Source organism: Cyclospora cayetanensis, unplaced genomic scaffold (genome assembly GCF_002999335.1).
Source record: "Cyclospora cayetanensis isolate NF1_C8 unplaced genomic scaffold, CcayRef3 CcayRef3_contig_10, whole genome shotgun sequence".
NCBI lineage: Eukaryota > Apicomplexa > Conoidasida > Eucoccidiorida > Eimeriidae > Cyclospora > Cyclospora cayetanensis.
The window spans coordinates 84,890-109,080 of NW_020312037.1; the positions used below are offsets into that span (position 1 = coordinate 84,890).

General features: G+C 56.4%; 4 protein-coding genes across 4 annotated transcripts; 1 reads left to right on the forward strand and 3 right to left on the reverse strand.

Annotated features, from left to right (window-relative positions):
- Window positions 1–222: 222 nt before the first annotated feature.
- Window positions 223–8,362, reverse strand: LOC34623147. The gene is given in 13 exon segments (XM_026337260.1): window positions 223–498; window positions 791–920; window positions 1,344–1,924; window positions 2,102–3,147; window positions 3,373–4,342; window positions 4,622–5,824; window positions 5,987–6,385; window positions 6,468–6,715; window positions 6,904–7,060; window positions 7,185–7,319; window positions 7,664–8,042; window positions 8,044–8,263; window positions 8,308–8,362. Coding segments are annotated over 13 exon segments (5,799 nt in total).
- Window positions 8,363–10,253: 1,891 nt separating this feature from the next.
- LOC34618847 lies at window positions 10,254–14,993 on the reverse strand. Its single transcript, XM_026337270.1, has 4 exons — window positions 14,706–14,993; window positions 13,590–14,666; window positions 12,377–13,421; window positions 10,254–12,316 (listed from the first exon to the last, which is right to left on the reverse strand). Exons 1-4 carry the CDS (start codon window positions 14,991–14,993, stop codon window positions 10,254–10,256), a joined length of 4,473 nt encoding a protein of 1,490 aa, XP_026193055.1.
- Window positions 14,994–16,028: 1,035 nt separating this feature from the next.
- Window positions 16,029–18,896, forward strand: LOC34618848. Its single transcript, XM_026337279.1, has 3 exons — window positions 16,029–16,153; window positions 16,250–17,397; window positions 18,367–18,896. The coding sequence occupies exons 1-3, from the start codon at window positions 16,029–16,031 to the stop codon at window positions 18,894–18,896; spliced, it is 1,803 nt and encodes a 600-aa protein (XP_026193064.1).
- Window positions 18,897–18,982: 86 nt separating this feature from the next.
- LOC34618849 lies at window positions 18,983–23,090 on the reverse strand. Its single transcript, XM_026337288.1, has 9 exons — window positions 22,710–23,090; window positions 22,384–22,440; window positions 21,666–21,754; window positions 21,262–21,335; window positions 20,642–20,718; window positions 20,088–20,173; window positions 19,806–19,938; window positions 19,338–19,409; window positions 18,983–19,219 (listed from the first exon to the last, which is right to left on the reverse strand). Exons 1-9 carry the CDS (start codon window positions 23,088–23,090, stop codon window positions 18,983–18,985), a joined length of 1,206 nt encoding a protein of 401 aa, XP_026193073.1.
- Between the last annotated feature and the right edge of the window lie 1,101 nt (window positions 23,091–24,191).

Sequence of the window (24,191 nt, forward strand, 5' to 3'; positions counted from 1 at the left end):
TTGAGAACCATTACAGCGTCCTTGGATCCAGATTATTGTATGTATTTATCTAATAGTGTAGGCACATAGAAGTACTGTGGCAGATTTCTGCAGGGGTGCTCTGTACCTACGCAAGTGAAGCTGAGGTTAGCCAAAATGAATGCAAAACTGATGCGAAGTCGTGATGATCTTATTATTCGCATTCGATGCGCTGAGCAGTTGTGGGCATCGTAACTCCCCTGCTCATGATCTTGCTTCAGAGGTTGCAGGGTGGACGCGCACACAGCCTTTGCTAGTGAAAAAGTCTATATGTACTCGAGGGAGAGAGACGAGCGTATGCATCTTTCGGTCACTTGAATTTTTGTCAGTGAAATAGTGCATGGACGGGGGGGCAAGTGCGGCTGTCATTAGTCCCAGCTCTACCGAAAATAAATCGCATTGCCAGAGTTTGGGGATCCAGTCAGTTGACGCATTACGAATGGGGAGAGCCCCTCGTGCGAGTCCAGTAGGTTCGACCCGCTGCGTTTCCCCGCCAATATGAGGCCTCTGTTTGGCACCACTCTTGCCGTCTATTTACTTAACACCCCTTCGTTTACCTAGTATCCTCTTTATCACATCGCTTGTAGGTGCTGCACTATTAGAGCGGATTGCACTTCCTGTAGTACCAGTGAGCTTGGCAATCGTTCAGAATATTTCATGAAGCACATTCACGCTTCGAACTACCTGGCAGTACAGAAGGTTTCTTGGGGCGCATGTCCCCCGCTTGGTTGAAACAGTGAAGTTGCTATGTATTTTAAATGGGCTGCACAACAGCGAGCCGCTGATTTCGTGAATCTCCATCAGCTGTCTCTCCTCCGTAGTGGTGCACACTACGAATCAGCCACCAACTTTCCCTGTATAAAGGAATTTCGCCGGTACAATCCACTGGGACGCTCTCCGCCCTCATTAAAGGCGGCCCGTGGGGAAATGGCAGTTGCCTCCGTACTCCGGAAGAAAAGTAAAGGCCAATGCTCGTCATGAGGTAAAGGAGGGAACATAAGCATAAAAAAGCAAGTGAGAGTTATCAAAGAGCCTATTTGCAGCTATTTAGCAGAGCGTTTCATAGAAGATGCAACGTCCACAGTCCCCTGCCTGAAAGGGCCTCTCCAAACTTTGGTGTCTAAATGAGTGTGGTTACGGATTCACATAGTCTGGACAATTCAAACGAAGATGCGATATAAGTGGGGGCGCGTAGCTTCTAGTTACCCTACATGATACTGCCAATCGCATTGATGCCATCAGAGGCCTTCACAAAGACATATCTCCACTTGCTCAGTATCCTGAGAGCGGCATATACATCTGGAACATTCCGCTGCTGCTGTTGCCAGGACACGGCCGCAGCCAGCCTTTCAGAATTGGGCTTGCCATGCTGCGCATAAGGTTCCTCACCCTCGCAGCATCGTCTACCCGCAGCAATGGTTTCGTGCTGAAGCTGCTCGCGAGCAGCAACATAGTGCGGCTGTTTTAGCTCCGCAATTTCTGGGCTCGCAAGACAAGCAGCAGCACCACAAAGGGCGAGAAACTCCGGAAGACAACTGCCAGTTTCTTCAGAAGAAAGTTCAGTACCAGCACTGCCACCTGCGGCAAGGCTGTCGTTGTTGGTACCGCGAAGCGTATTGACTGCAACGCCACCGCCACCACCTGCTGCAGATACCTCCATGCTGCCTGTCTGCTTGTCAGCCCGTGTACTTGCTGCATCTTCCAAGGAGCTTCCCACTACTGCATCGGCTGCTGCTGGTACACTGACTGGTGCTGCTGTACTTTCATTCTGTAACGGCTTCTCCTTTGAAAAAGGGCCCGAGGTGTATTCCCATCCACCTTCCCCTCCTTCCGACGACTGCGGTGTCTCTATGAATGTCTGGGGATGAGGAGTCGAGTTTAGAGAACAATGTGAGTCTCCCTTGGCCTTGTGAGCGTAAACTCCCAATTCGTAAAGGCGTAAAGCGGTGACCAAACGGCGGCTGACCCTATAGAAGCCCAAGCGCTTCAGACGGGCCTCCAGCACCTGCAGATGAACTCCAGCTGGAAGGTGGTGTAGTGCAAACACCTGTAAGGAGGGGCATCGCTGCAGCAACTGATCTACCGTGCGGGAGCTGACACCGGCAGCTTCCGCAGCAGCAGCTGCTGTTGGTCTGGTGCTACACGGGGAGACCCCAACAGATGGCTCCTCGGAGGCAGACACAATCGCACCCAGGAAAAGAAACCTCAGCGGTGGGGAAACACAAGCTGTACCGGCCGCAGCTTGGGGTTCCCCAGTAAGGCGCATCAGGGCATCTACAGTAACAGCCCCGGAAACAGCCACAGAGATCAGAGAGGGCATTTGTGCCGCTAGTCCCAGATCGGAGACAACAAACGGAAGGCTGCGCGAGACAGGGCCTGAAGGAAGCTCTGAACTTTCGGCCTCCTCCTCCTTCTCACTTGAGCTGTCGCCGCTGTCGCTGCTACTGTGGCTTTGGCTGCGCCTACAGGCCATCGGTGATGCACCCTCTAGTGAGGTCTGGGGTGAGAGCCCGGACTGCTGGTTCGCCTCCTCCTCCTCTTGTATTCCATGAGTACGAGGAAGTCGTCCGATGCCCATGTGCTGCAGCTTGTGGTTTTGCGCGTCAGGAGTTGCAGCACCAGACGAGAAGAGAATAGGGAATGCATAATCCACTCCAATAACTTCCAGAAAAGACATGTGCGTTTCCAAGAATTGCTGCAGAAAAGCACTTATCGTTCTTCTATTTTGTCGTCCATCTTCTGCCGCAGCTTGCCCTACTGCATTTTTTTGCTGCTGACGCTCCTCCTGGCAAGTCCCCAGCCAATGCTGCGCATCAGTAAGACATAGTCTTTTCAAGGATGGGCAAAAGAAGCCCCCAGCCGCCTGGCTGAACAAGAAGGCGGTACCGCCGTAATGCTCCAGCTTCGGCAGCACTAGCCGGGGCCTACGGTCTTTTAGTTCACCAGAAGCCGCCGCAGATGCTGATTCTGCTGTTGTCACAGCGGGTGCAGGCACATTAAGGTCGCCACAGTCTCCCTCCTTAGGCTGCTCTGTAGCATCATTCGGTAGCTGGGCCGGTGGGAGCTGTGGAGGAAAATTCGCCTCTGCTTGCTGCATTGACTCTGAATCTGGCTTCATGGGTGGCGTTGCTTCGCCCTTGATACAGTGTACAAAGAGCTGGCGGAGGGTGCCACTACAACACTCCAGAGCCAGCAACAGGGCATTGACATGGACGGTAGTACGTTGTAGCAGTAACTGCTGCAGAGACGGGCAGATAAGCAGCGACAGCAGCAAGCTGCAGCGCTTCAAGTGTAGGCGGGTGATATTTGGGAGTACCTGCGCCTGGCTCTCCAGTAAAGGGCCTCTACATCTGCGGCTTGACAACGAAATATACGCGGCAGTAGCTTTCTGGGGTGCCTCTTCCCCCTTTTCGCCATCGTCTACAGGAAAATTCTCTCCGGATGTCTGTGTTCTTGCAGCTGGCTTCGCAGCTACCGCTGCTTCAGCTACTGTCGGCCTCAGGTTGTGCTTCTTCGCCTCCTCGAGGGCGAAATCTGCGGCTGCATGTCCCATGTGATGGTACCCGTGAAGATGTCCAGCAATAGTGTTGCATATGTACACAGAACGCAGAATTCTTCCATTCGGTTGATCCTCCTTCTGGTGCGTTGTGTTCTCGTTAGACGTACGTTGGACTGAAAGGCTTCCGATAAGCCTTAGTAGCTGCTGAAGTTCATCAGGCTGGCAGAGGAAAGCGGCAAGGATGGAGGGGCGCACATCAACAGCGGCACCAAAGCAGCACAGCGCGCCGCCATCGATTCCTGTCCCAGGTGGCTCCATAGCAGCGGCGGAAGACGATGATAGTTGTCTTTGCTGCAGAGGCAGCTGCGTTCCTTCGCCATATGCAACTCCATCTGCGCCTGGATATTTAGGCATCTGCGGACTGACAAGAGGAAAAACGCCCGATCCCATTCCTGATGACTGCCCTTTGGCTACTTTGTAGTGCCACATCCACCCAGCCGCCTCACCAACTTGTGGCAGTTGGTGAGGCCCTTCGTCTGCGTTGATTGCCGTAACGCTTCCACAGCTGCTTACTGCTGCTGCTATTGGCGACCATGCGGGCAGATCCTGGTCTGCGGAGGGAACACCACTGTCCAGAACAGAAGGCATGCTGCTCAAAGACGTTCTGCTGCTACACGTGTTGCAACTGCTGTAATTGTCACTAGCATAAACTGTCAGCATGCGGGATAAGGCAGAGCCTTTTTTGGGTTTATTCAGCACCAAAACCTCGAGGCACTGCAGGTGCAGCAGAGGGTACACGTGCTGCTTGTCTTCACTTGCAAAGTCCTTGTCCTCAATATGCCGGCGGGGCATGTTGTGCTCCAAAGCGCCCCAGGAGCCTGCAATAAGGCGCAGCAGACGCCTTTGCACCTTCGCAACCTTGCGACTGTGCCAGTCCGTAAGGAGGAAATCTGGGGCCTGGGCTATCAGCTCTAGGACGGGGGCACCAAGACTCAGGAATCGCAAGGATTTCTGTCCTCTCAGAAGCACTTCGATTAGCGCAAGCGCCGCTAGCAGCAAGGCCTCTGCTTCCTTGGGCTGTGTCTTTGCAGCTGCTGCAGCTGCTGTTGCTGCTACTGCGGCTTCCGCCCGGTCACGTGCTCTATTGGCTAGCAGAGGGGACGATGTGAGACTATCCGCTGCTGAGCGGCAAGCCGTCTCGCTTTCACCCTCACTAGCGGACTCATCTGCACTAAGGGGAAGCAGCGGCACCGCAACATGCTCTGGGCGCTGCCGCAGCAAGAGCAAACAACGCCTGACTTCCAGCAGTTGGAGAGCGGCACTGAGTTCCTCCTTTCGCTTCCCATGATTCGTGGGGGCTTCATCGAGAATAAAAACTTGGGGTGCAGATGGTCCGGAAGCGCCATTACTAACTTGTCCTGATCCTGGCTTATGCTGCTGCTGCGACTGCGGCAGTTGAGACTCCGGCCCCTGAGGCAGCGCGGCACTGATGTCTCGGATTCTACCTGCGGCAAGTGAGCAGCATGCCTCCCAGGCCGCTTCCGTACGGATATCTCCTGCTGCGTCTAGGCCCCGCAGAGTACTATTGGAATGCAGCTGAAGGAGTTTGACAAAGCAGCTCAGTAGCTGCTGGCAGCCATTCGTGTCCATTTCCTTTCGCGCACACCTTGTAGACTCCTCCGAGCTAGAGAGTGTAAGCGGCAACTCGGGTGGCACTTGCACGCCTTCTGAAGATTCTGTCACGGCTCCCACTGCCGTTACCTCAGGGGCGCTGTTGATGATGGAGGCACCCGGAGGTAGCAAACTCTGCGAGGACTGCTGCATATGGCGAGAGCCATTTCCTGACTCGCCTTTCGTAGCAAACACTGCACCAGCCAGAGATGAAGCCGGACGAGTCAGGACATTCCCCGCTTTGTAAAGGAGCCGCTTGGCTCCCTCGAATGCCTTTTGAGCGCCGTCAGCGGCTGCACTACTCCCCGACTTCATCAGGCTACTGCTTCTGCCACTGCCTGCTCTGTGCCTGAGGCCCTCCAAAAAGGATGGCTTCTTAATAGGGACCGCGGATGGCTGGCTGGCATCCTGTTGATCAGGCGGTGCTGATTTAGACGCATGTAGAGCGGTTACAGAAGAAGCTCGCCCCCTTGCAAACGCATCTACGGCAGACGCTGCAGCACGGAGACGCGTATCACTGGGCGCTGAATCCTTTTGTTGCTCCGCTTGCACCTTCTGATTTTGCTCTGAATGCCGTTGCTGCTCATCCTCATAGGCAGCCAGACGCTGCGCTTGTATCTCTAGCGCCTGTTGTTGCTGTTTGCGGAGGAAGGACAATGCACATCGGCGCTGGTGTCTTTCCGCGCTGCTAACAGCTCGCAGTGGCAGCTCGAGCTGCAGCCACATGTCCCCTTTGTCGCTGCTGTGGTGCGCGTGTAGCTGCCGCCGCTGCAGCTGCTGTAACTGCAAAAGCCATACCAGCACAGTCCGCATATAGACCCTTCTCGCCTTAATCAGTTCTTGCGAGGCCTCAGGCAGCGTTTTTTCGGGCTGTTGCACCGGCCGTTTTGCGAGGAGCTGATGCAGCGCCTTCGCTTGCTTCTGGTTCTCCTGCTGCTCCTCCAAGGCTTCCTCCGCAGCAGCAATAGACTGCAAAAGGCCCGTCACGGGGAGCTTCTCGAGGTCAGTATCGAGCATACTCCCATCCGCCTTTCCACTCGCTGTTTCTTGGGCTCGAGCGGATGCTGCGGGAGCACCAGCTACACTTTTCGGCTCTGAGGCTGCTGCTAAAGTTGGCTGTGCAGCGTCTGCAGATGTTTGCACATTGCAGCAACTGCATTTAGGCAAATGCCCTGTCAGCTGAAGAAGGCCCTGCTCCTGCAGTGCCGCCACGTCCGCAAGAGCCTCAATAACCCATGAGGACGCAGAAGACGGAGCCTCAATGCTGCCCAATAAACGCAGGAGGTGGTGTTGTTGAGCATGTTGCTGCTGTTGCTGCTGCTTCTGGAGAGCTTCTTGCTGACCCTTTGTAAGCTCTGGCTGATTCCGCTGCTGCAACACCTCCCCAGTGGGCGTCGCTGACTGGAGGGCAGCCTGCTGCTCTTGTGGCTTTTCTAGTTGAGAAGGCTGAGGCACCTGCGCAGCCTGGTCCGTTGCAGCTTCCGAGGCTTTCCCCGTTCCCCCCTCCACCTGCGCTTGTAGTTGAGCCTGTTCACAGGGCTGTTGCTCCTGCGCGACTAGCGGAGGCAGTTCCTGACAACGTTGCAGTTGTTCTTGCTGCCCCTCTGGTGGCTGCTCTCCGGCTCCTACATTTAGCACTTGCTTCTCAGGCTGCTGCAAGTCTTTTTGTTGTTGCATCTCCTCAAGCACTGGCTGCTGCACTGCACTCTGCTGGCCGTCTGCCTTTGACCCTTCTGAAAGCTGCTGTTGTGTCTCACGTTGCAATGCATCAGCCCCGACCTTTTCTCCAAGCAACTGCTCCTGGTTGCCTGTTCCTTTCTCCTCCAGTGCTTCCTGATCTTGTTGCCCTAGCCCACATTCACCACCTTGCTGCTGCTCTTGTTGCTCTGAAGATGGCTTCTGCAACTGCCCAGGTGACGAGGCTTGCTGCCCCTCTTCAGCGTGCTGTTCTTGCTGCTGCTGCTGTTGTTGCTGCTGGTCAGTGGGCTGCTGTTGCTGCTGCTGCTGCTGTTGTTGTTGCTGCTGCTGTTGTTGCTGCTGCTGTTGTTGCTGCTGCTGTTGTTGTTGCTGCTGGTCAGCGGGCTGCTGTTGCTGTTGCTGCTGTTGTTGTTGCTGCTGTTGTTGTTGCTGCTGTTGCTGTTGCTGCTGCTGTTGTTGTTGCTGCTGCTGTTGTTGTTGCTGCTGCTGTTGCTGTTGTTCAGTGGGCTGTTGCTGCTGTTCAGCTGGCTGTTGCTGCTGTTGCTGCTGTGCAGCCTGCTGCTGCTGTTGCTGCTGTGCAGCCTGCTGCTGCTGTTCAGCTGGCTGTTGCTGCTGTTGCTGCTGTGTAGCTGGCGGCTGCTGTTGCTGCTGTGCAGCCTGCTGCTGCTGTTGCTGCTGTGTAGCCTGCTGCTGCTGTTGCTGCAGTTCACCTGGCTGTTGCTGTTGCTGCTGTGTAGCCTGCTGCTGCTGTTGCTGCTGTGTAGCCTGCTGCTGCTGTTGCTGCTGTTGCTGCTGTTGCTGCTGTGTAGCCTGCTGCTGCTGTTGCTGCTGTTGCTGCTGTTGCTGCTGTGTAGCCTGCTGCTGCTGTTGCTGCTGTTGCTGCTGTGCAGCCTGCTGCTGCTGTTGCTGCTGTCCAGCCTGTTGCTGCTGTTGCTGCTGTGCAGCCTGCTGCAACTGTTGCTGCTGTTGCTGCTGTGCAGCCTGCTGCTGCTGTTGCTGCTGTGCAGCCTGCTGCTGCTGTTGCTGCTGTGTAGCCTGCTGCTGCTGTTCAGCTGGCTGTTGCTGCTGTGCAGCCTGCTGCTGCTGTTGCTGCTGTGTAGCCTGCTGCTGCTGTTGCTGCTGTGCAGCCTGCTGTTGCTGTTGCTGCTGTGCAGCCTGCTGCTGCTGTTGCTGCTGTGCAGCCTGCTGCTGTTGATGCTGCTGGGCAGCTTGCTGCTGCTGTTGCTGCTCAGCTTGCTGTTGTTGTTGCTGCTGCTGTTCAGTTGGCTGTTGTTGTTGTTGCTGTTGTTGATTAACTTTATCTGGTTGTTGCTGTTCAGCTTGTGGCTGTTGCTGTTGAGCAGCTTGCTGCGCTGGCTGTTGTTGCTGTTGCTGCTGCTGCTCAGGCGGCTCTGAGGATTCCATGGTCGTCTGCTGTAGACCGTGTTCGCCGCTTTGGGTTACTCCCTGTCCTGCTGCGACGTTTTGATCTGTCATTTCTGGGGGTTTAGTGCGGCAGCAGAAGAATCGTGTTGCGTGCTCAGGTGTTCAAACAGGCAGCCAGTAGCAACGCCCTCAGGTGTATGCAGGACGTATTCTGCAGTTTCTTGGGTTCATAAGGGCCCCAATACCGGGCTGTGCCTTCTCTATCTGAATATGGACTCAAAAGCTGGAGACGGCGAAGCATGTACAGCTGCTTGTGCCGTGCTTGTTTGAGAGATTCCTGAGCGCCGTAGGTTCCGCGGCGTACAATGCTGGTGCTGCCCCTGTTGCAATTGCACTGGCCAAGGGACTGCGTCTTGACGCGAGCTAACAAGAAACTCATGACACGTACTGTGCACTCCGCGCCTCTTAAATGCTTCGCGTTGTGTCTGCGGCTCGCTTTCAGAGGCCTTCTATGGCCTTCGTGGTCTTCCGTAGGCGGAGACGTCCTGCGTCGGAATCCGCTGAGCTTCTTGGGAATAAAGAAGCTGAAAGGGCATATGTCTAACGAATTATTTACTGTGCATAACAAAAGGCCAAATGGCCATTTAGAATGGTGGGAAGGGGGCCCGTCCTCACAAGCCGCTAGCTACTCGGCCGAATCATTTGGAAAGGCAGCCATGCCTCGAGACAGCTCCACATTCCGTATCTGCAGCTTTGTTCTACTTCTCCTGGCAATTATTCGTCACGCCTAAGGAGAGAAAACGAAAAACTGGACCAGTCACACTAGTTATAGTGGGGAGAGGAGAGAGGGTGGACTCTCGTGCTAGAAAAGCCTATGCTGCCCACAAGACCATTGGACGTTTAGCGATCCGTAGATGCGGTCAATCCACAAGGAAACATTCCCTGAGATCAACTCAAAATCAAACTAATTTATTACTTTGTTTTGTTGCCTATATATTTGCATATCCCTTAGGTGCATGGACTCGCGAGGACTTCATATGGCCCTCCTGTTGCACTGCCGGAGAGGCTGTAGGGATTGCCTGCCTGTTGTAGCGATGAAATTTGGGGGTAATACTCTCAGCAATGGCGCTTTTCCCGAGTTTCCAAGTGATTCTCTGCAGCCGTTCCCGCTGTTGTGCGCCATGGAAGCGGGTCGAGAGAGGTTATTCCCTAGAGAACATCTGAATCGTGTACGTGCCAGCGCGTGTACGTACTTCTATCAAAGTTTCCAGCCTGCCGCTAGACGGGGGGGACGTTGTTCTGGCCACGAAGGGTGTTCATTGCACGCCCCACAGACGCAGTCAATAGGCACCCAGCAGAACCTACGCTCCCCGCACTGCATTGTGCTTGTTCCTGTGTCGCTGCACATTAGTCTCGTTAGTGCTACCCTGCGGCGTGAGTGAGGAACCACAGAGAGGCAAAACTAAATCCACGCAGTATATTCTGCAGAACCAAACGAGCTTTCTGAAGGCTAGGAACTGCCATTTGTAAAACAACACACTGCTCCCTCCTACACAGCGGGCGGGGCGTGGGAGCGAAAAGCCGCGCGGCGCACGCGGGGACATAGAAGTAATTCCCTGATGGCTGACAGTGCCTTTCGCGCATAACTTCTGGCCATTCAGGGTAGAGGCCAATTGATACTGACAAAAAAGAACTTGCAAAAGCGCACCCCTCCACTGCAATTTGGTAAACAGGAGCCATGAAGAAGCAGGCGCTGGCTAGCAGCCATGGCCTTCGGTTCTACTCCCCTCCCTACTCAGTCCTGTGCTGTGCTCCGCATCCCCGCGCAGGCCTGCTGCCCTCGCGCGCTCCCACTATCAGGTAGCCTGAAACCAATTGCTGTTGCAGCTATGCGCCTTCCCGTCGCGAACTTTGCCGCAGGAAAGAATGCCTTCCACGTTCCATGTGCTGCTGGTAACTGCATCCAGTTGCAGTTGCTGGCGTGTGCGCCTGGCTGCTGCTCTCACGGCTGCGAATGGTGATGTGGCATAGCGCCCCCCCTAAAGTGCCTCCGTGGGGGCTTTGGGCCCGCCTTATAGTAGACGAAGGCCGAGGGAGACACAGACAAAAGGAACGTCGCCTTCTGAGAGTCTCTTTCTCTCAGGCGCAGCTGACGCCACCGCTGCTGCTGCTGCGCTTGCCGGGGACCCTGGGGGGAGAAGAGCCAAGGAGCAGCTGGAAGGCCTAGCAGTCTTAGCAGCGGCGACGCGTCAAACCGCACTTCTGCCAACCCTGCCACAGCGAAAAGCAAGCAATAATGCCCTTTGGCGCTGCGCTCACTGCGTTTACTGACGCCGAGTGCACTGGAAAGCTCATCCGGCGGGGTGGCTGTAAGGAGGAACGTGAAATTCCGCGACTGGAAAGCTTGTAAAAAGTCCTCTGATGAACCCCAGTGAACGGCACACGTTGATGGGGGAGGCGCAGCGAACGGCGAAGCTCCCAGAGACGCGACATCCGCAGCAACATAAATGCTGCACGGCGCGGCTTCGCGCGGTTGTTGTTGTTGCTGCTGCTGCTGCACCGACCCGGGCGTCTGGAAGTAGTGAGAGTGGGTGCCGAGCACCTCGCGGGTGCATGCAGCTGCGTTGAGAGCTTCGTGGTGTTTCGGGGAAAGGTGTCGCTGTGCTACTGCAAGGAAGGGGTGCAGCGGCTGCAAAAGGTTCTCCAGGGTCCCTAGAGGCGCAGCAGCGGCACGGCTTGCCCTTGCTATTGCCGCTGCGGAGTGAGGCGCAGCAGCGGCTGCTGCAATCCAACGGCTATAAATCACAGCTCCTGCTGTTGGCACGGCCTCCCCGGTATCCGGATACAGCGTGGCGTCGTAGAGCTGGTGGAAAACTGAGGGAACGGTGAGGGTCTGCACTGCTGCTGCCCCCCACGTACCAGCAGGAGCAGCTGCAGCCCTTAGGGCTTCCACCTTGTGCGTTGCTTCTGCGCTTACGTCACATCCAGGCGCTTGCAGGTATGCCTTGTGCAGCAGCATCCTCTCGAGTGCGTGCAGGGCGTGCCCTCCAGGAGATAGGTATGCCACAGCGGCAAGGCGGACTAGCGACGTTACAGCGGCAGAAACAAAGAGCAACAGCAGCAAGACGCCGAGCACAGCAGCGGCAGCTGCCTGGGGGGTCAGCAGCCGCTGTGCTAGCTCTTTCTGCCGCGCAGCCAATCGGCGGATGCGGCGCAGGGTGGGGCTTTTCCTCAGGGTTGCCTCAATGCATGCGAAAGAGGCCCTACGCAGCTGGAGTGCTGCAGCGGCAGCGCGAGACGGCAACCGTAGAGACACTGCGTGCATCAGCATCAGGGGACCGGCCGACTCGTGCCAACTGCCGCTGCTTGCAATGGTGGGTGTGCTGCTGGTGGATAGATGCCTCTGCTCCTGCAGCATAAGCACGTCACGCAGCGCGGGAGACACAGCCTCCATGGCTGCAGCGTGTGACCCTGCTGCAGATGGACCCAAACAAGAACTTTCAGCAGGCGTATCCGCGGAAGACGGAGAAGAATCATATTCGCGAGTAATGCGAGAAGCACAGGAGCCTGGCTCAACCGTTAAAAGGATTTGCTGCAGCAAGGCAGCTCCTGCTGCGGCCCCACAGACTGCCACCACTGCACAAAACGGCAGCAGCAGCGGCACCAGATCACCGGCTTGCTGCCGCTCGCCCTCCGTGTCTGCTGGGTGTGGCCGTGTCAGCAGCAGAAGGACAGCACTGCCGAGCCAAGGAATAGCCAAATCTCCACATAGAAACCATGGGATAAGGCTAGGTGTGATGCATTCGCGTTCGCACTTGGTGCCGCTGCAGCTTCTGGCATGGGTGGTGCAAGCGCTGCTTTCGCCGCGGGTGCATGTGCTAGAAGCATCAGTAGAGCCTCTCGAAGAATCCCCATGAGATTTCCCATGAGATTTCCCGTGAGATTCCTCGATGAGCAGCAAACCAGTTTCTGACAGGCGCCCCTCCGACTTGCAAAGTTCACGGCCAGTGCATTTGCTGCCGCTTCTATCTTTGCTGCTTGCGTTTAAGGCGTCGCATTCTTGCGCTGCCTGCTTCGAGGAAAGGCTGCACTTCCTGCAGCCGCTGCCAAGCGGCCCCCTGCGACTGGCTGCCCGCAGGAAAGGGCCTCTCAGCCACAACACCTCAACGCACTTCGCCAACAGCCGCAGCGAGAATAGAAGCAACGGCAAGAGCAGCAAAATTCCGAACGAAGATGCCAGCTCGCCGCCAGGGGACAGTGCCAAGAGCTGCTGTAGGCTTAAAGGGCCCGCCCCTTTCAGCCCCCCTTCGGTGCCCCCTTGCTGCCACAACAGCACCTGCATCGCTTTGTGACGGCTGTACGCAATGTTGCTGCTGCCGCGAGTTCCCGATCCAGCGAGAACTGTGGAGCCTGTCGAGCTGTCTGCCGCTCTCCAGCCCAAAGTCGAAGAGACCTGCTCCTGCAGCAGCAAGCGCCGCACAAGCTCTAGCGGCCTCCCCAACCTCAGCAGCAACACCCCCTTTGCATGACGCAAGCGCTGCACTAAAACGGTGAAAACATGCCGATGTTGCTGCTGCAAGATCAGGGGTTCGCCAAAGGCCGCGATCTCTCCAGCTGCAGCGATTGCCGCACCCACTACGAAGCCGAGAGCTGCGGCTAAAAGCAACACGAGAAGGGGGAGCAACAGCAAGCGCAAATACTTGACCCCCTTGCTGCTGATGCTGCCGCCGCTGCTATTGCAGCCGTCGTGCAAATGTGATGCACAAACAGCGCCCTTTTCCTGGCCTTCATAGGCGCAAAGCCCCCCTGTCAGAGCCAGCAGCACCGGCATCAGGGCACCCACGAGGGACGGCTCAAAAGCAGCAGCTGCCACTGCCCCTATAAAAACGCATGCGACAGCCCGGAGGCGGTACGAGGACGGGGAAGAAGAGGAAGCGGCAGAAGCAGCAGTGACAACGCCGTTGCTGCTGCTGCAGCTAGGCTTCTTAGACTGCTGAGGTACAGCATCCGAGTTTCCACTGGCATCAGCGCCGGGGAGGGCGTCGGCAGGGCCTGAAACTGTAGAGACACAGCGGCAGCAGATCGAGCTGCCTTTGCAGTCCCCTTGTTGCATCCGAAACAAGGACGAGCACCTCTGACTGCTCTGTGGGGTTCTCTTCCTATGGCTGCACTCGCTATTGGAGACAGTCGCGGAGGCAGGGAAGGCGTCTTGATGCGCGTCTTCCTTCGATACAGCGGGCTTGCTGGGGTTGCTGGTGCCATTGCTGCTGCTGCTGCATCCAGGCTCCTTGCTGCTGGCCTCAGCGCAGCAGCGCTTGGAGCTGCTGGGGGTGTTGTTGTTGCTGCTGCTGTTCAGCTGGCGGGCAGCCGCAGTTCGCCTTTTGTATTCGCAGCGGAGCGCTGAGGCGTGGAGGCAACAAACAACAGCCAGTGCGGCGGCAGTAGCAGTAGCGGAGGGAGAGGCAGACGCTTCCAACACGAGAGGCGCAACACTCAGGGCAGCGGCAGCGAAGCCAAAGCGAAAGAGACAGGAAAAGAGAGAGAGCCGCCAAGCCCTCGCTGCGGCAATGCGGCCCATCTGTCTTCGTCGCTCAGCTCCCCAGAGCTGCTTGCCTAAGAGGACGCACATGCTGTTGCTGCTGTTGTCGGCGCTCTTGTTGCGGGCGCTGTGGCTGCTGCAATCGCTTGTGCTGCTGTCGTCGCTTGGACTGCTCTCCGAGCTTCTCACAGCTCTGCTGCGCCGGCGCAGGCCCCTGCGTTCGCCCTCCCCACAAGACTCTTGCCGTCCAGCAGCTGCTGCCGCTGCCATCGCTTCTTGCGCCTCTGCAGCGGCTGCTGCAGTTGCAGCGCAGCTGCGCCGCAAGGCCAGATACGCGACGGCAAAAATAAGCAGCAGAAGGCAGCGGACTAGCAGCAGGTAGCTAAGCCCTTCCGGAACCTCAGATACAAAATTGACTGCCCTGTTAGTCCTGGTGCTGCTGCGAGGGCGAGGGCCTGGTGGAGCAAAGGAGACACTCAACAGCAACCCAGGCAGGAGATCCAGCAACCCCTGCAGCCGGCTGTGGGGGGAAGGCAGGAGAAAGGGAGGGAGAGACGGCAGCAGTATCGGGCCCCCTGGCATCAGCTTTGGCTGCCCCCGAGGCTGCATGCGCAAGTGCTGCACTAGAGCCTTCTCTACGAACACGCTGGCTGCCGCCTTGGCTCTGCTAGCCACCCCCCCTGCCGCCACTCCTACCGCTCCAGCCGCTTCTCGAATAGCCCCAGCTATGCGGTGACTGTGGACTGCTGCCGCTGCTGCAGCGCCGCTGCTGCTCTGCAGCAGCCGAACAGCGGCAACTGCTGCTGCGGCTGCAGGCACGCGGCTGCTCGTGCACCTTCGAGGAGCGCAGAGGCTGCCGCCCCTCTTTGCCGCTGCCTCCTCATCATGCGGTGGACTGCGAATTTCCCTGTGGACCTCCTCTTCCGTGAAAGGATGCTGCTGCTGCGGTTGCTGATGATGGTGATGCTGTTGCTGCCGTTGCTGCAGGGCTGAAGAAGGAGGGGGGGCGAGGCAGCTGTACAGACACCCCAACTCTTCCGCTGCTTTTTCGCCGGCGGGGAAGGGCGCGATGAACACAGCGGCGAGCAGCAACAGCACAACAGCCGCATCCAGTGCATGCAACAGCAGGTTCCCCACGTTTACCCACAGGCAAGGGCCTCTTCTGGCACGCCCTGCAGGGTCTGCGCAGCCTCGTGTCTTCATGTTGAGCTGGACGGCATGATCTCCTTCTCGCCGTCTTTGCGGTGCCTGTCTGTGGCTGCTACTGCCCTTTCGCGGAGGCCGAGTGACGCAGTTACGCTGGCTACTGATGCTGATTCTGCTCCTGCTGCTGCTGCTGCTGCTGATGCTGATCAACACGCATCCAGAGAAAGACCATTCAACAAGGACGGCAGTTTTCCGCTTAGCCAAAAATACAGCTGCCCCCTGCCCCTCCTTCCCGTCCTACTGCAGCATGGAGAGCCCAACCCGCCAGCTGCCCAAAGGACGGCCGGGTTGTTGCCAACCGTGAAGGAAGGAGGCAGAGGCTGCACGAATTCTGCGAGGAGTAAAAAGGCTTCCAGAGTCAACTAGCTGGCTAGCAGCCAGCAGGACCCGAAAAAAGTGGAGTCTGGGGAGTTATCTGGTCTCCCACTATTGTTACGATGCCGCTACCCGGAATGGAGAAGCGTAGGCACCTATTCTTAGCTTAAAAACCTCGTGTCTTGCGATGACTGGTTGCTAGCCCTCAGAGGGAGCTGCAGATAGAGCTCGCCGTTTGAGAACGCTGCCGCTGGACGCTTGCATGCAGGTGCTGCTGCAGCCACGAGCAGGAGCAGGAGAGAGAACGAGGGAAACCGCCTTTTCACAGGGTTTCTTGTACGTTTTGGCGGCCCTTTCCGGCTCTGGAGGGAGCCTAGGCGTCCAAGAAGACACCCGAATGTATGTGAGGCGCAGGAAAAAGGTTCGCGACGCACACCCCCGAGTGACCCTTCAAAGGAATCGAGTGTTCACCTGCCAAGCTGCTTAAGGAATTCGTGCTCTTTGTAGCTCTACGATCGTTCTAGGGCGTTTAAATTGCGCATTTTTCGCGATAACAGCCTATTCGGAGGAAAGCACGTTTGTACAACTATCCGTCCTCCCACGCGGAGTAACGACCGGCGGCCGTCTACCCCAGGGGCGTATCTGGCACCGTGTTTCTTGAGGCTTGCGGCTACCGCTGTTGCTTGCTGCGCTTCATTTCCCCCCTTTATCGCCACAATGAGCTCCACGAGACCCTTTTTACGGAGCCAGAACTCCCCGAATAGCGCCTCAGGCCCGGCAGCAGCGCCACCAGCAACCCAAGCAGCCATAGCCGCAGCGCATGAAAGGGAGGAAGGAAATCGGCTCGCCTCGCATGCAGGCGCAACAGTCGTGGAGGCTGGAGAAGCACCGAGGGAGGACGGACCCTGTTGCTGCGGCTGCTGTCTCTTCCCCCCCAGCGCCTCCTTCTGCGGTCCTTCTGAGGCTTCTTTCCGGTCTGCCCTCTGCCGCAATCTCCTCGAGGCAGCGCCACGCCGCTGCCTCACGCAGCAGTTCATGCGCCGTATGTACACCAGCGCGAGCTACCGGAGCAAGGGGAGCGCTTTAGTGCAGCAGGAGGTCCTGAGTGTGGAAGCTCTGTGTCAGCTAAGCGGCTACCTCCTCGGTAATGTATTGCCGTCTCTAATATTCCCCGTCTGCTCCTCGGATACGAGCGCCTCTTGCCCCTTCCTGAAGCCTGGCGCCAGCAGCAACAGCGGCCACCCCGGTAGCAAGCCGTGCGAATGTACTCTGCTGCTGAAAGAGCAACCGCACGGCTTCCCCTTCATTGCGGACCGCTTGCGCACTCAGAGGCAGGGCTTGCTGCTGCGAACACGGCAGCAGCAACAACAGCAGAAGCAGCCTCCCCAGCAGCAGCTGACGCCTGCTATCGAATGGGCACAGATCGCCAGAAGCATCCGCTTTATGCTCTTCGCGGAGGTATTTTGGGGCGGCCGTCTGTACCACAACGCCAAAGCAGCACACTGTTTTGGGCGCTGCCACTGCTGCAGCAAATGCCGTCTGTGCGGACAGCCAGCAGAGCAGCAGCAGCAGTGGCAGGGCGCCTCCCACCATCTCCGTACTTTTGACCACAGCAGCACTGATAGTAGTAGTAGTAATATTAGTAGTGGTAGTAGTACTAGTGCTAATACTAGTAGTATGAACAACGGGGTGCAGGCAGAAGACCTGCAGACAGCTCGGCGAGCGGCTGCCTTCGCACCCAGCCTCAACCGTTTGTTGATTCGTGCCGCCTTCTCGGCCTTGCTGCAGCAGCTGCAGCGCGCCACCAGCGCTGTAAAGCTGGCGACTCAGCGGCAACGGAAGCGCTCAGTCGAAGGAGGAGGGGGAGGACAGATACACTTTTCCTTAGTGCTTCAGCACCTGCAAACGGATGCCGGTACCTTGGATCAGCTGCTTGCTGCTTTGCTCCTGTATGATGCGTTGCTTTCTCCTCTGCAGCAGCAGCAGCAGCAGATATTCCTGCTTCAGCGCCTGCTGCTGCTCGTAGGAAGGGAAGGATGGCAACAGCTACGTCTGTGCCGCTTGTCCGCGCGCCTGATCTTTGAAGGTAGGGGGACACGATAAACTGCTGCTGATGCTGCTGCTGCTGCTGTCACCTAGACAGAAGCCTTACTGCGCTCACTGCTGCTATATGCAGCAGTGAGCGCAGTAAGGTCTGGCCTTGCGCTTGGGAACCAGTAGTGCTGTTATCCCTTAGCGTTCGCCTCAGTAGCGGCTCGGGACCTAACTCCCTCCTCGCGCGGCTCGTGGGTGTGGCGGCGCATGCAACATATTGCGCTGCACTCCTTCCTTGCTCTGTAATAAGTGCCTCGCTGCCTCTGTGCGCCTTTCCCTACTGTCTTGAGCCACTCGATTCTCCCTCTTTTCTCCCCCACCCCCACCCCGCCTGAGCCCTGCGGCCCACTCTTCGTGCATGCGCACCCTGCGGTGTCTGCTTCCACCTCTTCCACAAGGCGCCTCTCCCAATAGCCTCCTATCCACACACTCTCGATTCATTTGTACCCTAACAGAGTACATCTATGTTGAGAGACGGATATACACTTCTGTGTCGGCACAAGTCCCCCTCCTCTACAACAGGTCCCCCCCATTTCTGCCTGGCCAATATGAGTGTGTGACTCTGGCAGTCTTCCATGCCGCTCGGCTGCTCTGCACCTGCCGCTGCACGGGAGAGCAGCACTTTTTCCAAGTTCTTTCTCTTTAAGAAGGCCGTTGTATGCCTACTATGTTCTTGCTGCTTAGATACTGGTTCCTGCTTCTTAGCCACTGCACCCAACTAGGCCTCTTTGCACACTACGTCGCGCTGTGCTCTTCTCCTCTCCCTCCCACAGCGCCAGCCGTTTCTTTGTGAAAATCTTACGAGCGCACCCGTTGCCCTTATTTCTGCCCCTGCTGCAGTCAGCCAGCGCGGACCGTTCCCGCAATTCTCAACAGTCCAAGCGATCCATGAGGTTTTCCGCAACGCACCCGACCTCAGACCTCATGGGCTACGCTCTCTTCAAGTGTGTGCCTGCTGCAGCGGCGGCTGGAAACATCCTCCGGGTGCTGCGCATCGCGAAGACTCTTCCCTTTCTCCTGCAAGCTGCGGCCTACCGGCATATTGATGCACTGCGTGCGGCTGCCATCGCTGCGTGTATCGCTGCTGCACCAGTTGGGGGGGCTTCTTTGCCCCTCTCGCGCCTCGCTGCCCTCCTCGGCTGCTCCTCCAGCAGCGCCCTGCAGTTTTGCCATCAGCTGCCGCAGCCGCACCAGACAGGGCCGCAGAAATACCTGCAAACTCCCATAACGGCCGTTCGTCTATTCCGCGGGGGGCAGATGCAGTTTGTTTCAGCGAGCTCTGAGGCAGCAGCAAAGGCTGACGTCACGCAGCCGCAAGTCCTTGACTTGCATAAGTTTGCCGGCGCCGCGTACAGCGACGCCTGGCTGCGACTCCAGCCAGCCGAGGAGACAGTAAGGGCGGCCCCTCGCAACCGTAAGCAGCTACGCGAACTAATGCTGCAGGATACGCTAGGGCAGCAACACTTGCCGATAGGTTTTGGTTCTGCTTAGAATGTTACTTGCAGCACTGCTAGACTCCATGCCGCGTGGTAGGCTGCAAAAGTGAGGCGCTGTAGCCTGCCAAACGTATTAGTTTCTCAGATACACAACGCAGCAACTCCCTGAGACTTTGGGGGCTTTGCTTCCGAGGAAACCGATAGTCCACCAGCCTTTTCAGCAGGCGAATGCGCAGTGGGAAGGCTGCAATCGGAAGACCTGCTATTGCTGCTGTTACTGGGGCCGCTCCGTTTGACTGGAATTTCCCCCGTCCAGAGGTGCTCTCCCGTGCGTGGATCACGCACAAGCCGTGAGGGCTCGGTCTGAGAATGCGGCATCTGTAGCAACACAAGGCGGCAGGAAAGGGAGATCATTCCTTGCCTGCTGGTATAGAAGCGGCTGCCAGGATGCCGGCAGTCGGTATGTACGCTGTATGGCCAAACGCCCCCGGCTTACCTGAAGCACCGCGAATTGCCTTGGCATCTGAGACGTCTCCAGTCGGAGGGACGGATGGCGAACAGAGTACATCTGAGGATGGGGCACATGCAGAGGTGTAGGTGTAATATGTGCGACGTGAAAGATAGACGCAGAAAACGGTAGACAGAGAGGGCTCGTATGGATGTGGCAAAAGGGCTGTAGACTTCCTTTCCAGAACATTAAGGACGATAAGAAATTCGCACCAAGTAATACATGTGAGAAATGTAATCCTGCAACCCATAGTAAGAAGGTACCTAAAACATCATCATTGATGAAGATAGCTAATCCAAAGTATTTTTGGCCTGTACTTTTGTGTGTGCAAGTACGGTAGGGTAAGTAAATGAAATCGCCGGGGTAGACAGAGCAGACTACCGGAAGCAGATCTGTGTATAGAAGGAGGACACACCAGACGGATGCACTGCGCCCGCCGTATAGCGAGAGACTTACCCTGTGTAGGATTGAGGGGAGTGGGGCATCATAGCCCCTAGGTATTCGCTCCCATTGATCGCTGAGAGGATTATAAAAAGCCCTCACTAGCGGATCTCCTCGAGTGTCTCGCGGCGTGACTTCGTCATGTACACTTAGATTCGGGAACAGCACACACACAACAAGCAGAGGCCACGAGAAAGGAGCCGCATGCAGCTCCCGCAGGCAAGCCGCGGATACCTAGGGCAGGACGTGCGCATCCCGCAGTGCAATTAGCTCTTCAATTTCGGTGGTTTGATCTACCCGTAGCACTCTTCCATCTCGCGGGCCTTAGGGTAGGCGACGGAGAAGTAAGTGATCGCCAGGAACGCGCAAACGATAACTGGCACCTGCGACTCACAGAAGGCACATGCCATCATCGCACGCAGCCAGTAAGGAGACTAAGCGCCGCTTTCCCATCTGTCCACCTGTCCGTCGTCCTCCATATGGCGGGCGGGCCGTAGAACGCACTTTTCGCAAACCACCAACTGTAACACGATCAAGGGAGCAAGAGTTTGAGTGCTACCACGGTGCAGAGGCAGAGGACGAGCACATACACATACACACTCATGTTCAAATATACATATATATAAATATACATAGATATATAGCCCTCATGAGGCCAGTTAAGGACAGCAGGCACAGAAACAAAAGACGCTTGAGGCTGAGGGGAGCATCTCTGGCAAGGACAGAAGCGGCACACGAAGCAAGCGTGTGGGGTGGGGGGACCCCAGAAGGTGCGAACTAAGGGGCGAAAGAAAGCCAGAGCACCCGAAAAGAAAGTAACGAGACTCAGCAAAGGGGTTTTAAAAACGCACAACGCCTGGAGTATCGTCATAAGGAACGTCTGTACGCTGCTCAGCTGCATATCTCTGGTAGCGCTGGCGGCGGAGTGCTGCAGACCACACAGAAAAGCCGACAAAGATGGGCAGCTACACACTGCAGCGAACCTTGCGGGGAACGCATGGGGAGGCGATACGCCCTCATAGCTCCTGTTGCGAGGCCGAGGGGACCCGCAGAAAACAAAAACACAATACCCCTACACGGGCAATCTCCCCGCATGCAGCATTAGAAGCAATCACTTCAGGCCCCCCCACCCCCACGGAACGCGCCACACGCACGCTTCTCTGTACGGAGCGAGTTCCTCCCCGAACGGACTTTAAGCATCGAGAGAAAGACAGAAAGAAAGATATACATACATATATATCTTTCTCTCACCAAAGCGATACACAGAGGCAAACAAATCACTACCAACGAACGCCGGCCCGCAAACCCGAAGTGAGGCCCCATTAAAAGAGCTGTTTTGCTACACCCCCGTTGCGCTGCTCGTTCGGTTTCTCGAGAACACGGTTAGCTACTGAACTAGCTAGGTACGGCTATAGCCGAACAACGCTCAGAAAGACTTGATGAGGCTCCCTGGGGCAGCGCTTTGCCGCACTTCTCTGCTCTTCTGTCTCTTCTCCCCAGGCGGCAGCGCCTGCGTCTTCCATAGCCGCTGCCATGCCGCGAGCCCTGTGCACCACCCATCACTCGAAAACAGAATTTTGTGTTCTCGACAGTCAAGACGCCAGCCGGGGGGTAGACGTCCTGTGAGCCTCGAAAACTATTGGCGAAAGCACTGAACGTGGACAGGAACTTATAAGCAACTCAAGCGATTAAGATCCTGGGGGATGGCACCATCCGTATGCATAAGCTCAGCACGTTTAGGGCCAGGAGGCACACAAAGTCTCGGTAAAGCACAAAAGAGAACGCGCAAAGGACAGCGTGCTTGTGAGAGACAGGGATAATCGGGGAAAGGAGATGCAGATGCGCTGGATGTAAGCTGCAGAGCCGAAGAGCTACCCCTCGCATTGCCTGTCATAGTGACTGCGCGAAAAGGGTTGGGAGAGCACATCGTAGGCCACGCGAACTTCGTGAAAGCGACTGGCGGCCTGAGGCAAACAAAGAAGAGAGATGAGTGGAAGAAGATGGAAGAGGCATAGCATGGGAGAAGACACAAGTAGAGCGGCCCCGAAACGAAATGCCTTGATAAAGAAAGGCACACAAACACGCAGACATTGACCACCAATCGTGGAGGGGTTAAACGGGCATGCGTGCCTCAGCAGTCAAGATGCAAATATGCATCCAGCACTGCGCATGCAGAAGGCAACAAGCTGCCTACGAGGGACAGCCTAGACAAAGAGAGGGGCAGGAGCGCACGGCCGCAGAGAGATATTTATAAAAGAGGGGGGTACAGGGAGAGGCAGATATATACATGCATACAGAGCGAGAGAGACAGAGAGAGACAGAGACAGAGAGAGACAGAGAGTGACAGAGAGAGACAGAGAGAGACAGAGAGTGACAGAGAGAGAGAGAGACAGAGAGAGAGAGAGACAGAGAGAGAGAGAGAGACAGAGAAATAAGGGATATAGAAAACGTGGGAGAGCAGACAAGCAGAAGCAGCGAGATACACAGAACGGTGAAGCACTGGTTCCTTCATTGTCTGGGGTATAGCAGGAAAAGGGCCTGATGCAGGGATAACGAGAGCAACAGAGGCATCGACAGCAGCAGGGTGTCTCACGTTTGGATCATCTTTATTTTTATCTGGGTGGAGTTGGAGAGCCAGAGCTACATAAGCCTGGAGGTAGTCATGAGGCGCAGTCCACAGCAGATGCAGAGGTGTGCATCCTCTGCGCTACAGCAATGGAGCGCAAGGCGTGGAGCAGTCTTAGGTGCAGCAGCAGAAGGGTCTGGTGCAGAAGCAGCCGCCACAACAGCATCAGCAACAGCAGTGAGGCTAGCTGGGTGGAAGACACAAAGAAGAGAGCGGGCGCTAGCTCTGCCTGTCTGCCTCCTGCATATGTTTCTCGCCTGTCGAATCTCCGCTTGTGTTGCTGTTGGCTTCACTCCCAGCGTTGCATAGTGCGACCCACCCACGCTGCTGCTGCTGCTGGAGAAGTTTCGCCTCTTTGAAACATTGGAGGCAGAATTAATGGTTCCGCAGCTCATGTCACCAACAGCCCGACTGACTGGCCTGCTGCAGCTGATGTTGCTGCTGCCTTTGGGTAGATCCGGTCGAAGACCCCTAGCCGCGCTCACCCTCCAGTGCAGCGACACCTGCCTCTGCCTTGCTGCTGCTGCCCCTATAAAGCTACCCGGTAAGTTCCTTGCCTTTAGCAAACAGAGGCGTCCAGAAGCACCCATACAGTCCACCCAAGCGATGGAAACCCTGGCAGGCACACAGCTATCTGCTGCAGCCGCGGAGAGAAAACCTGCGGTCCGCAGCATGTGATAGCTGTTTTCTGAAGATATCTCGAACCAGTGAATGTTCCCGCTCCTCCTGCGGCGGGTGATGCTGCTCTTATATTCCTGCAGAGTGTCTCAATGCAGCTTGTTAATCTCCTGCAGATCCCGGCACCTCCGAAAAAAATCCCAGCGGAGAAGCCATCCACAGAGATACACAGCTCCTAAGTGTAGCAGCGAAAAAGTTTAGGCGCGAAAGCGCTACACCATAAAAGAAGTTTTAGGCCAAGTCCACCACCAGTTGAGGGCCCATGTAGCGAGTTATCATTCCTTCAGGGAGACTTTCACAGCTGCATATGGCCTCTTTTTGCATTTCCGCTGCCAATTGCCTGCTTTTTTATGCTGCTTTATGCATCATTTTTCGGGTAATCAGGCAGCAACAGGGGCCTCGAGGGCCCCGAGGGGGCCCCGAGGGGGCCTCGAGGGTGGACGGTGACTTGAAGCCGCTACGAAGGACCCTGAAAGGAGAATTCCTGGCACTCCAAAGCAACACGCACCCTTAGCAGCACGAAATTGTGCGTGGTGCTCTACGGGGTTGGCGGAAGCAGCAGGTTTCTGCAGTACCGTTGCCTCATGAGAGTGAAATACCCAAGTCAATGGTGCGGAGTATGTGAGGGACTGCAGAAAAGCAGCGACTATTTTCGGCCTGCCACGAACACTCTCTAGAAGCTGTAGCGTCGGTGTATTAGTGTCGTCATTACACTGATCTTGCTTCCCACCGTAGCAGCAAAGAGGCAGAAAGACAGGACTGTGGGGAGTGTGTACAACTAAGCGTGCCACAGAGTCTGGCCAAGGTGGTTACGCTATTCCCACAAATGCCTCCTTCGTTGCCTTGTGTGTTCCTCTATGGAAAGCCAACCGGTTTTCTCAGCAAAACGCGTGGATGGCCATCCACCTGCACAGGCTCTTTCATTGTCGCTCCAGCATATAGGTTTATGCATGAGGATGATAGGTTTACCAGCCTCGCTATCCTGCCCTAGGTTTCTCTCAATAGTCTGCATGCGTCGTGCTTCTCTGCCCCTCGTGTAAAACGACTGTTCGCTTGCTATCATCGGCCACGGTTCCTTGGTGTGCCCCTAGTGCACT